Source organism: Lepidothrix coronata, unplaced genomic scaffold (assembly GCF_001604755.1).
Source record: "Lepidothrix coronata isolate B3197 unplaced genomic scaffold, Lepidothrix_coronata-1.0 Scaffold9, whole genome shotgun sequence".
In the NCBI taxonomy this organism is placed as follows: domain Eukaryota; kingdom Metazoa; phylum Chordata; class Aves; order Passeriformes; family Pipridae; genus Lepidothrix; species Lepidothrix coronata.
In genome coordinates, this window is record NW_016690189.1 from 10,000,072 (window position 1) to 10,014,459 (window position 14,388).

Genomic DNA, 14,388 nt, shown 5'->3' on the forward strand with positions numbered 1-14,388 from the left:
CAGTGATCAAGCAGGGATTTGAATACTGGTGTCCAATAAGTATCCCAGCCAAAAATTATTGGTTGGGTCATTAGGTCTCGTGTTCTCACTTTTCCTAAAAAACTGAAATATCTCAGGTTCAACCTAATGTAAAGTGGGAAAAATTAAAACCCCAAAGATTTTAAAAGGACAAGAACATGCCCTAAGGGGGAAGATTCTTGTATCAAAAGATTGTACATAGTTTTGATTTTGAATATCAAGCCTGAAATCTGAAATAGAGTGTAAAGTTATTTATTTGTCATTTGTAGTGACTAACAAAATTAGAACCACCAGGTGTCTGTCCAATTCTCTTGCAGCAGGAGCAGTATGATGGCTTGGATAACAGGTCCTGAAACTTCATGATTCATCACGAAATACCTCATGACGTATTTCAGTCTACTTTAATATAACAAGGTATAAATGGGATATCAGTAACTGCTACTTACCCTGCTGTGAGTGTAAGGGGTCATAGCAGCCAGCACTGGACTTTTCAAAAGCTGCAGTTATATATGCAGCTAAACATGTCCATATTTTTAAGTCCTCCCAAACCTCAGGAGAATTTTGGCACACACTGTGTCTGAAATGTTTTGGTATTTTATAGTTTTTTTGTATATTGTATGGTTTGAGATTTTATAGTTTATATTGGTAGAATTCACTTGAAATCTCTGATAGTTTCAGTGTTTATAAAGTAGTATTTTTAGTTTGCTGCGGAGCTATTGGTTTGTTGCCAATATTAAACACACTAAACTCGGTTTTTGTCTATTTAAAACCAGCAATCTTTGCGAGCTAGCACTTCAGCTTTTGTCAGCCAAAAATGAGCAACAGCACAAGAAACAATCCATAAATTATGAACAAAAAGGCTGAGTTTAACAGATCATATTAAGGAGTTAGACCTAATTCCATGGAAGTAGAAATATATTAATGGATGATTCTGATCTTCCTACAGAGCTCAAACTTTGGAAAATGCATGGTATCTAATTTAACAGTATTTTAACTTCACATATTTATTTAGAGGCAGAATATCCTATATTCACCAAAAGATTAATCTTTCCTAAAGAAAATATGCAGGTTTCTAGAATATAATTAAAGACACATCCTAATGTCTCAATTTTTCCATGAAAGAATGCAAAAATGGTGCAATGAGTAAATTAAACACATAATTATTATTTATATCTTATGGACAGTCCAAAATCACATTAAAGTTAGTTCAAATCACTCTTAATTTCAGTTGGTTTTTGGGCAGTTCCTTATCTCCCACAGAGGAATTAACCAAAGCTTTATGTTAGAATTTTCTTTAGTGAAAATCCAGTCAGTGTTAATACCATCACTCTGCAAACAGGATAGTTGGACTGCATTAAGTGGGGCAGCTCTTCCCTTGGTTACAGCAGGGTCCACCCCACTAAAAATTTCTAGACTCCATTAAAACCTTTCTTTCTTGTTCTGCCTTAATAACAACATGCAGCTGGCAGAAAAATACCATGGAGGTAATATGTAGCAGGGGGAAAATGTAACAGCAGAGATAACATAGAACAAATAACAGGGTCTAAAACAAAATGCCTAGCAAGTTTCCAGATTTTTTTCAATGCCTTAAGTAGTTCACCTGTACTGGTGGGCCTGTGCAGTGCCCTTCAGTGGGGATTTTCCATGCCTTCCCCTAAAATTGTTGAGACATGCATGTGGCAGCTTGGATGGACAGCAGCACCTCGAGAAAAGCTGTAAGGTCCCATATGAGGTAATAGCCTTTTTTTTCTCTGCTTCCAAGTGTATAATTACTAAATATTCTTTTCATGCTAATTTGCTTTGATGATGATTAATCTTTACTGTTTTGTTTAACAAAATTGCTTCTTTAAACGTTCAACACACTATACGTGTATACATACACACAAAAGTATACTACAAAATTTTCTGCTGCAATTTCCCAGCAACCAAAAAGCACAAGAGCCACAACTAGTAACAATAATAAATGTACTCAAAATCGAGGAAGAATTTGGAAGAAAGAGTACATAATCAACAGCTTATAAACTGCATTTCCCATTTGTCATTACCACGTGCTGATATTGATGACAGTGTCAAAGCATTCTATATTAATATATCCCATGGGAAAAATGATTATTTCAGTAAGTCAAAGTTTGTCAGCTTTCAGTGAAAACCTCAGTGCGATGTTATATATTTCTATGTTACACAGCTAAATACCATTCTACATAAAAAACAAATGTGAGGCACTTACTTGTGTCCGTTTAAAGCTGCATGATGTAAAGCAGTATAACCTGAACTGTCTGTGCAGTTTATGTTTGGTCCTCGCCAGATGCTGCAAATAAAGCAAAATTGTGAAGTTAATTTTTTGGCTTGGCAAGTACAGACGTGTCAGAAATCTGATGTACAAATACTCAAAAGACCTCTGCAACAAGTGTGATTAAACTTTAAGAGATTAATTACCTTAAAAAGAATATAAAATAGCAAATGTCATCTTGATATCAATATAATTTATTTATAAAAATAATTTTACACATTCATTTTTAAAGTAGTCATGAACTTTATGTAGGGCAGTCTTAAAGACTAATGACTCTTCTGTCATTTCAATTAGATCTGTTCTCCCCCTATTACTCTGGTAATTACACTGAGTTTATAATCTGATTTTGCACTACTTTTTCACAAGTTTTCATTGACTTTAGGTCAGTTAGTCTGGAATCAAACAAACATAAGATTAGTGAGAACCCTTTTAAAGGGGCAGTAAATTTATTCTTTTTGCTTGACTTGATATTTTAGCTCCCACTTTAACTGATTATATTTTTTTAATAAATTAAATATGCCTTTAAAATAAGTTCATTAAATTATGTTTCTTCCTTTTTTTTTCCCTTTTGTTATCTTTCTGTATTTTACAGTCAGCTTCATTATATGTCCAGTGTAAACACTTTCACCACCTATTATGGGCTCTTCAAAAACCACTAAAGGAGATATTTTGTTTCAAAGTTGAAAAACATGGCTGCTAATCTACCAAAACCAACAACAAAACCAAATAGTGGAAATTGAATAACAGAGGCATATTGAATACCCACAGGTGTTTTTCTAACCAACTACATTTGAAACTAACTGTATCCTTTGTAGAAGCAATTTATTCTTCTGCATCACAGTTTCCAATCATTAGTATTAAAATTTCCAGGACACAAAATTATGAGCCCTGAATTACAATTTGTTTTCTTTAGTTTCTAATACAGTGTTAAACAGTCATTGGCAAGCCACATTTTTGCTTCACTTCGTACCTTAGAATCAAGTGCTGTAGTTTAAAGAAAATAAGCTGAAGCTAATAGGGAAAAGGAATTCTTCACATTGACATTTTTCATTATCTACATGAATAAAATGACATGGTATGCTTAACATATGTCTTTTAAGAATTATATACTACAGAATCTGTATTTTACTACCTAGAAAATGGAATATATGCATATACACACACACACTACGGAATACTGATGTAGACTGGTCTCTTTTTCATTGTGTGTGTTTGAATGATTCATTAGCTCATAAACTTAAGCACTTGTTTTTCTGCAAGTAATACTGGGTGCATACAGAATTATTTGGGTGATACACTGTGTTCTGCAGTGAGTGTAATTCTACATAATGCTAGGTATCTCACCTCTCCCTGCAATTTAATTTCTTGGAAGAACACAACTGAATTATTTTCTTGGGTGCAAAGAAGAAAAAAAATAGGTAACTTTTTTAAAAAAATCTGCTCAGACACTTACAGATGTTCTTTTCTACAGAAGGCAACTTCCAGCTAAGAAAAGTCACTCTAATCTTTTCAATTCAAGGAAATTATTTTAACTTCATGAAATAGTAAAAACTGAGTCCTCGAACTGATAGCTTCTCTGTAATAGACAGATGTGATTTATATGCAAAGAAAAACTGTCTTTATCTATTGGAAGGAAAGAAGTCCTTATCTATTGATACTCTATAACCTTTCATACTTTTGCATAATTTTTATTCATTATTTTCTGATCTATTGGATTATATTTTCATCACTTTATTTATACCAAGTAATAGGAGAATGAAGAAAAAAAAGTGGTATAGAAAGTAGCATTTTAAATATTAAAAAAAACCACAAACAACCAGAATAAAATTGACTTGTTTTTTCTAGCTTGCTTGCTTTGGCTTACAGTTGTTAGGACTTGTCTGTTGGTTGTTTTTTCAAAATGCAAGGGATCTATGAGTTCATATATTATTCATGATGCACTGGGCATCACGAATAATATTTTTAAAAAACATTAAAAAAACTCAAAGAAAAACTAAAAAAAAAACCATACCAAAACACTGCCCAAAAATCTGCATTCTTTCTCCCCTATTTTTCTACTTTAATTCATGCATTATTTAAAACATTATTATACTTCCTGAGTCTGGTCTTAGGAAATATTTTTCAACTGAAAGTATACTGATTTAAAAAAAAAAAGTCCTCTGAAACTTTATTAGTGAGTATATAAATGCACCTATGTGAAACTCCTCAGGACACACAGGTTGGGAGGTTGAGAGACAAAGGACAAAAGACAGTGTCACCGATGACTCAGAGACACAAGACAGGATGGACAAACTAATCACTGTCAGCTTCCAAGCGGTACACAAAGACATGCTCAAAATCACAGCTTGGTTAACAAACTAAAGAACGCAGCAAACGAGAGCAGGACTTGGCTACAAGCACCTCTTTTCCCTTGGACCGGTGCAGAAATCCCCTCCTAGGTGGTCTCGTATTCTACAGTATTGCAACATTATTTTCTACAAATGGGATGCAGGTCCAGTATACACAGGGCCTATTTATGCATTAATAACTGAGAATCAAATTCAAATTGGACAGTCTGTGCACGGAAGTTCTTACACTCTAAAAGTTCCGGATTCATCTAAAGCTCTTCTCTTGCAATCAGAATACAGCAGGGCAAATGTCCAGTCGTATATTAGCTCTATAAAAAGCACCTGACTTCAAAGAAAAGTAGAGTGCAGACTGAGAAAAATCCTAAAGAGCCCTTCATTGATATCATAAACATATACCATTCGTGAAGAATTATCAAATATATTGATTTATCTGTGTATTAAAACACCTGCAAAAGTAACTCTAAGGAGAACCTGGCACAAAACAAATACCATTCAACCACCAGAAAAGGATATTTGTTGACAGAAGATTAGCAGCTCTTTAGAATACTGTTAATATTGAATGTTCCCAAAACCATGTTTTTTCTAATTCTTTGATGTGGTCAATAATCAAACTTCTTAAATTGGCATGCATTAGTAAGTTAGGAATTTGTTTTCCTATGTACATCAGTAAGTTAGGAAAATCTTCCTATCACTTCATGAATTTTACTAAAGTAATTGAACCTACTTTTTGTGCAAAAAATCAATTTTTATTCAACAATTAATTAAAACATGATTATCAATTAGTTTCTTCCATTTGATCTTGCCAAAGTAAAGCACAAAGAAACTGAAGTCTGTTATGTTATTTACATTATTGCCAAAAGCAGAGACCTCCTTATTACAGTCTGCTCTCACTGTGGACAAAGAATACTGACCTTTTGAACTGACATCAAATATTAATTGAAAATACTCTTTACTTGGTAAGAAAATTAGTATTTTTTCTTTCTTTTTAATGAGCTGAAGATAATTACATATAAAGAGTAGTATTTCAAAAGAAACATGAAAATAACAGACTAAAGAAAAAGATGGTCAGTTGATTTATTTTTTATTTTGCTACACTTTTTGCCATATGGAAAGAAATAATTATGAAGTGGCTGTTGTTAAGCACATACAGACACAAAAGCAAGGAAATCAAAAGTTAATTCAGCTAATCATCACACAAGCACACTCCCCATCGACAGTGTAAGAACTATGCATGCAAGGGATGCATAATTTTTCCATCGCATTTCCTCTCTGTTCATATATCTTCATCATATTATTTCATTATCATTGTAGTATATCATCACTATTTAGTTATCCATGAACTAATAGTTCTGGTCTTTATATGGTAGTTTTGCTAAGGTGAAAGGAAAATATTTCTGGTAAACGATGATAACAGTCTTTAAAAGCCTTAGAAGGCTGCCTGATGACATGAGTGCCTGATGACATGAGTGTCTGTCTGCCCATTGGTTTCACTAAACCTTCTCTGATAACTGACTTGTAACTCTTTGGAATTTATTTATTCTCTGAAATGAAGCAGCAAGGAGGAGGATGACACTGGATGGAATCAGTTCCTCCAGAGAAGACAGATAAAGTATGGTGTTCAAGCCTGCATACTTTAGGATCTAAACCCTGTTGAGGGCTGAGAGGCTCACACAGCCTAGTCCTCATCCTTCCCACTCCTCTCCTCACCTTCTCTCCTAGGTCCTCAGCATTTCTGGAAGCTCTTCCTAGAGACACCCTGGCTCTTCAGTTCAACAGAAGTAATGAATCTCATCTTGCCAGGTCAGTTTTAATAGCGGGAAATTCTAAGCTTCACCCTCTTTCCATTGATGTTGGTGGCAAACACCAACCAGATATATCTAGTTTCCTTATTGTTCCTCTGTTCCATGGAATAAATACATATTACAGGAACTTGTGTTGTTCTTTATATTACAGGAGAACTTGTGGAACTTGTGTTGGGCCAAAATCTTCCAAAATTTCCATGTTAACTGTTAACCTGGACAGAAACACATTGGCTAAAGTTATTTGAGCACACAGCCAGGCTACTATATTCACTAGTGCTCTGCCTACATTCATACACATGGTCAGTTGTGTAAGGTGAGCTCATACAAAGCACATGGACAATTTTACAGAGAATTTTTGAAAATGCAAACTTTTACACAATAATATGTATCATCATTCAGACACACAACAATAATGGTACTTACTGTGAACATCAGAAAAATAGCTCCCATTCTCTATTTTATGCACAAGTACACCAAATTAACAACTATCTTGCTCTAACCTATATAAACTAGTATTGTTACTTATCGAATATAGAAGAGTATCATTTCAGTAAATGTGGTACAAGATCTACAGGTATGGCCTATGTTCCGTAAGTTTATCACGGGAACATAAAACTACTGTTGGATGAAGGTATTACAGGTAAATGGAGGTAATTAAAGGTAAATGCAGCTTCCACTCTTCTTTGCAATGAAGACTTACAGAGCTAAAGGAAATTCTCCCATGCAGCATATGTGTAAGATACAAAGATTCTGCTCAGATATTTAAATTCCCTTACCATCAAGGAATTATGGACTTCAACTTGGAAACTTGAAGAAATAGTTGGGACAAGTTAACAAAGGAGTATATATATTTGATTCGTATCAAGGAGTATATTTGATCCCTCATTAGGGAGATATAGTAGACATTCACAAAACAGTACTTCTGGGATGGTTCTAAGGTGTCTATCTGTAATTCTATGCATCTCTGAAAGGCAGAGAAGGTTTCTTCCGCTGTTGTGGAAGCGTCCAGTATACATATAGTTCCTTTTGAATGTTAACTGGGAACAGAAATGTGAAGAGAAATTAGATAGTGTCAATCATTTCCATCTAGTATACCTAAGTCATGAGGATCAATAGCTACCTAATAATCTTCACCTTAACAGAACATTCCTGTTATGATCGAATTCAGAATTTCGTTTTGCTTTTGAAAACCTGCCTAAGGAATTACGTGTGCAGTAATAGTAATATCCGTAAAGACAGATATCAAGCAGTAAAAAAAGGAAAAAATTCATAAACTCACGTTATGAATTTAGCTACTATTATTTTTATCTTCTGTGTATCATTCTTCTTTCCTATATGAAAAGCTACAACAACAGTGTGTTAGAAAGAGATCTTTTTCCAAATATACAAACAGCAGGATCAGCACTTGAAGGCATAAGTAAAAAGGGTAACTTAAGTAGTAAGAAAGGGTGATTTAAAAAAGCATGTGGAAGAAAGGGATCATGTCCAACAATGTAAGACTCAAAACCCAGTATCTCACCAGTAATTATTATTTTTCAATTTTTGTAAAATATCACTGCTAAATGAGCACTGATAGATTTAATAGACTACACCCGCCCAGACTAAAATTTGGAGTAGGGTGGAACCATTTAGAACTACACAAATAATCTTAATGTCAAATAGATAGCCTAATATACTTGTCCACTGCCACTCTCACTGTTACTAACCGCATTTTTTGTTGGAGAAGGATGAGACTCGTACAGTCAGTAGTCCAATCTGTCATCCATAGTTTATCCAGTGGAAGGAACTATGAAAAGGCTGATTATAAATTAGAGAAGTTCACCGTGTGGTTGAGGAGAGGAAGAATGCCAGACACAGAGATACCCAAGTCCTGGATATCCAGATATTCAGATGCAATGAGTCTTGCAAAGAGTCATTGTGGCCTTATCCTTTGAATAAGCTCAGGATAAAAGAGCTGCAATTGAAAGAAAAGATCCTACAAAAGCATATTTTGATAGAGTTAGGACTTAAGAAGCAACTTGAAAGGAACTTCTGAGGCAAGAAATTCCAGAACCTTTATATGAGGAAATTACTATTGTGAAGTACCCAAAGAATAAGTCAGAATGGTATTGAGATAATTGGAAACTATACAAATTTTTATACATATGTTATGTGATAGACAGCTCCCGTGTACATCCACAAAGGAACACAAAGAGGTAATAGCAAGGAGGAGAATCAAGTAATACCCTAGTCCAACTACTCTGATGTTCATCACAGAACCATCATCAGTACACTAAAGGGTCATCTCTACGAGTCCAGCAGAGAACAGCAGCACAACAGCAGGCAAAACCACACCTTGCTGGGCTCCCTCTCCGAACTGTACTGTGAGAGCCTCCACCCCACTGTCCAGAGGTGACACACATCAACATGAAGCAATGCTGGGGAACACTTCAGGCTGAGAGAGACCATGGGTCAGAGGACCTGTGTGTGCCCATGGAGCCTGCAGCTGTAGGGCGGGTATGTGAGACAGCATATGATTGCTAATGAAGATCGAGCTGATCAGCCAGCAAGTAGGTGAAGTAGCCTGGGAGCCAGCCTGTGTCTGAGGTTGAGACTGCGCAAGAAGCTCATGTCACATGAGCTCATGTCACATGAAACTAGGGTGAAAGCTAAATTTTGCAAACCAAAAGATAACCAGCAGGCTTCTGTAAAAATACTAGAGAACTAGTGGTCTAGTATGGCTGACATAGGCCACTGGGAAGTGTGTTCTAGAAGTCTGCAGATTAGACAGTCCATGCACATGTAACTACATGCAAATTTAGGTATGTTCAGTTTGGGAAAGAATCTATCTAGAAAAACATGTTGATGAGCACTCAGTTTCCCCATTTAGGTACTCCGTATGGTAAAAACCAAATAAACTAAACCTGAACAAAAGTAAAGTGAACTAGTTTAAATGAATTAGAACTGTGATAACTTGAAGCTAGAATCAATTTCCTTTGAAGGTATATAATTTTATTCTGACAGTCTTAATACTTACATCAGTTTAAATGTTGCAAAAAATCAGTTGATATGCAAATATGCAAAGGAGAAACACATTGACTTCATGATGATGTTACACAAAGGAAAAGGCAATCAATTAGTCGTGGTTTATTTAAAAAATCTGTCATATATAAGGTCACTTTGCATTTGACCTTCATCTAACCAGCTTGGCTTCTTCATTCTTTATGGACTACTCATTTGGAAGTACACTGGCTGAGGATACTACATAACACCGTGGCTATATTCAGAAAGCAATATGTTCCTGACTAGTACTGGTTAGCTTTATTTTTACAGTCAAGACCAATTTGCCTAGATTGGTTAGAAGACAGAAAGCTTTCATCAGCTATGACAGCAGAGTTCCTCTGTATTCCATTTGTCTATAGGGACAAGCTGGGGTTTCACAGAGAACCATAGCAACTCCAGCTTGTCAATGATGAGTCAGACAGATCTTTGGATTCACTCCAGAGTTCTGTCCTTCAGAATCCAGTCATCCCGACTGGAAAAAATGTTACCTCTTATTTGGCATCATCCTGCACAAGAACACTGTAAGAACCGCTACTAAATTATGAAAATATTCAGTCCAAAACCAGATCAGCAGGCAATACCTTTACTGAGTAAAGTCATTCATGTTTAAGCAATGTGAATCATGTTCTAAAATCATTGCCAATGATATCTCCATATATGATCTTATGTGATCTGAGCAATTTACAGGGATGCCATAAGGCTAATGCTGGAAATCAGTGCATCAGATTAACTGTTCCTTTGGAGGGCAACTCCACACTCTTTGTATCATGAGTTTGGTCTCCCTACGTATATGAGGAACATGGGCTTGTTATGAATCAGATCTATCTACTTTGTATAAGATCTGTAGATTATCAAGATCAACCAGGAACACAGCTCCACCTTGTTAGATAATATTAGGCCATAAAATAAAGACAAATAATCAGACATACTTGATTATATCTTTTTTCAGTGTATATATAATACTTATATACATAGGTACATACATATATGGAACTCCTTTTATAAATAAATGCTGGACTCTTTCAGCTCTTCCTAGACAACTACTATTTAGTGACATTATATAAATAATCATTATTTTTCTGTAAGCCCAACAGAAGTGTATCTTCTGAAGTGTTGTGAAAGTCCTTGCATATCTCATGACTATAAGTGCATCATGTCGAGGAAGGTGATTGTCCTGGTCTAACTCTGCACTGGTGTAGCCTCAGCTTGAGTCCTGTGTGCTGTTTTGGGCACCACGATATAAGAAAGATATTAAGCGCTTAGAGTGTGTCCAAAAGAGGGCAATGAAGATGGTGAAGGGACTTGAGGGGAAGCCATGTGAGGAGCAGCTGAGGTCACTTGGTCTGTTCAGCCTGGAGGAGACTGAGGGGAGACCTCATTGCAGTCTACAACTTCCTCATGAGGGGAAGAGGAGGGGCAGGCACTGATCTCTTCTCTGTGGTGACCAGTGATAGGATGTGAGGGAATGGCATGAGGTTGAGTCAAGGGACATGTAGGCTGGACATGAGGAAAAGGTTCTTCACCCAGAGGGTGGTTGGGTACTGGAACAGGCTCCCCAGGGAAGTGGTCACAGCACCAAGCCTGAGAGAGTTCAAGATGCATTTGGATGATAGTCTCAGGCACATGGTGTGATTTTTGGGGATGGTCCTGTGCAGGGCCAGGAGTTGGACTTCGATGATCCTTGAGAGTCCCTTCCAACTCCGCATAATCTACTTTTTTTACGATTTTATGATTCTATACACTTACATGAATATATCTATGAACACTGAAGTATATATACATCAGTATTTTCTTTTTATCAGAAACAAACTGAAGCAAAGTCCTATTTCTCTTTCTCTCAAGAATACAGATATGATGACATATTTTGTTAGGAGAGATATTCCCTTAGCCATTTTTTTCCTAATGTAACTGACCTTGAATCTTCAGTAAGAAAAGTTAAAGAGAGTTTTTTCCACAGTACATTTTTGGAGATCCAACACAGTATTCCCATCCATCATAAATTCATGGTGTTTGCAATTTTAAATACATTCTTATCGCAGACAGGCAAAGTCAATATTTACTATAAAAGGAGATTTTAAAACCTCTAAATGATTAATTATGCATCCTGAAACACTTACTGACATTTGTTTAAGTGGAATAAAAATTCCTGAAGCTCTGGCACTGAAAGCAGCACTGGGAAGCGTAACAATATATATCAAAAAAAAATTAATATGGATGCTGTTAGATCTATGACCTCATTTCAGTATTAAAGATTGTTCATCCTAGAAACCAACCTGAGATGAGACTCTGTTATAGCTCTAGGACATACAGAACAGAGCTTGCTATATATAGAGTCTGCAATTCAGCTGGCTTTAATACCTTGCCCTTCCTCATCTGGGTTTCCTCAAAAGTAGAGTAATTCTATCAGACACCAGCAAAATAGACACTAGAAAAAAAATACATGACTCCATTTCCTCTTGATTCTTGAAGGCCACCTCACATCTCAATTTATGGTGAGAATTGAAAAGGAGATTCAGAAATCAACCTATAGTAGTATTAATTCCTGCATCAATTAAATTAATCACTAGCTATCTTGACATATGAGAATGTAACACATGTAAGAGTCTCACATCTTATGTTTGCATTCACATGGTATCAAATCAGTCATCCACATGATTCCCCATATTCTCAATTCAAAGTTTCCATATCTTCATCTCACAACAGCAACACTATCTTGAGATATTAAGGCTCTTGAAGTCTATCGATGACCTTTAACATATGTAGAACATGTACACAACATTCGTACTTTCTAGTAGAATATTTTCTCAATTATTCAGACTCCGTAGCCCTAAGCAGGCAATGAGCAAGGTAGAGAACATCAGAAGCCTGCAACAGTCCATTTTTGCAAGATATAAGGTAACTGAAAGTAACCTTGATGAAAATGAATTCAAAAAATTATTAAAACCTTTTCCTATCCCTAACATAAAATATTAAACAATTTGAGTCTGCCCTCTGGAGAAACACAGTTTTAAAGCAGAGGTGCATTTATTGTGTTTGCTAGAATGCTAGCATGAAGTATCTGCATGCTGCCTAGCTCCATCCAAGTGCTAACATTCATTCTTTCCATCAGCATCGTATTAACTTTGTTAACAAGAACACAACCTAGAAAAGACATATGAAAGACAAATATTGATATGACAAATATATGATAGAAATTATAGTTACTGCACAGAAAAAAAATTAGCACCTGTTCAGATTACATCAATATTTCTTTCTTCTCTTAAATGGATTAACAAGTTAAATAAGGAAGTCAATCACTGTGAAATTAGCTACTGCAGAAAGTACAACTGGGCAAAACCAATCCACTGATCAAGTTTTCTCAGAGACTTAAAGTGAATGATGGCTGTATCAGACATACTGAAAACCTCAAACAGAATTTTTGCAACACCTAATCTTTAAAACACAGAGCTATTATAATGTGATATGTTCGGATGTTTTTGGCATTGTATAAAAAATCTGATTAAGAAAGATACTGGATGAAGCTGTTGTCTGGTACAAAAATTATCAAATCAGAAAATGTTATTACTTGAGAACAGTTTGAGCATAAATCCTCTATCCTGTGCTCAAGGTAATTGGTACAACAGGACAAAAAAAAAGCTTTCCAACAATAAAAACACATAATTAGTGTCTTAATTTCAGCAACATGTCATGTTTGAAATAAATAATATCAAAACAGAAGTGTGCTACTGAGCACACATTTCATTTGCTGTGCTTTGCCAACAGAGGTCAGAATTACCTCAGCAGCATCCGAAGCATTACTATGATCATGACTGGAAACACTTTTATCACCACAAAATTACTTCTGCAAAGACAAATAACATACTTTAACTAGAGAGGCTGAAGTTTCACAGCTACATATTACAAAGGTCTTCCAAACTTTCTGGGTATGTAACAGCAATTTCACCACTTAAAATTTACAGAACACTGTTACTGAAAAACCTACAAATGTCATATTCATCACATCACTGACAAAATATTTGGTAAGATATAGTAGCAATCACTTGTATCGCTAAGAAAAAAATAAATTCATCATACATAATGCCTTTTATCGGACAAAATAATTTATGACACATAGCTTAGAAGGCAAAATGCTATTACAGTAAGAATATTCAGTAAAACTGCAGTCTATTTATGTTAGAATTCCCTATTTAAATCCATTAGAGGTTATTGTTTCGATTCTATTTAAAAGCCTTATCCAGTGTAGAAAGAAGCTTCTACAATAAAAGGAAGATCTGACTGATGAGAACAATAACCCATCACTTATTTCTAGATGCATCTAAAGTGAACACTGTGTTTTATAATTTTACAAAAACAATTAAACACTAACAAAGAAACATTCATTGTACTTTAAATAGCTTTACTGTTGCATGTTTTCTAAAAAATGAACCTGTCACCTACTCCATAAGCAGAAAATTGCAGTTCTATGGAACATGAACTTTTCAGCAATACTAAAATAAAAATGCTAAATTTGGGGAAAAGTATTTCAAGAACGTTAACTGAATTATCTTGGCATTTTTCTGCTCCTTTAAAAAGAACTGATAGGATACCCCACAAAATCTTTTTTGGCAAATACCTTTATGTAAAATATATTATAGGACTCAGCCATAACAGGAATAATTTAATGTTTTTTCTGAACTGCCTGTTTGGTAAGAGATATCTGGAGAACCCAAAATTGGGTGCAAATAGTGCTCCCAATACCACAGATTTTTAAAAACATTGCAGAGAAAATCCCAGTTCTACAATAAGACACCATCCAAATAATTCATTGCAACTCTCTCTCTCTAATCTACTGTCAGCACTACAGTACCTGCAGGACTCATGAAACAATTACTATGATTTGTTCAGCTGT

General features: G+C 35.3%; 1 protein-coding gene across 9 annotated transcripts in view; it reads right to left on the reverse strand.

The window, feature by feature from the left end:
- ANKS1B (ankyrin repeat and sterile alpha motif domain containing 1B) overlaps positions 1-14,388 on the reverse strand; it is a 417,695-nt gene that overhangs the window by 373,526 nt on the left and 29,781 nt on the right. For 8 of the 9 annotated variants that reach the window (XR_001873050.1, XM_017804295.1, XM_017804297.1 and 5 more), the window contains exon 2: positions 2,246-2,326. Coding sequence is in view for 7 of the 9 variants with exons in the window: in XM_017804295.1 (XP_017659784.1) it covers positions 2,246-2,326 (81 nt within the window). In the remaining 2 variants the exon portion in view is untranslated. Of the gene's footprint in view, positions 1-2,245; positions 2,327-14,388 lie in introns of those variants that run through there. The other variant, XM_017804299.1, reaches the window with a different exon arrangement.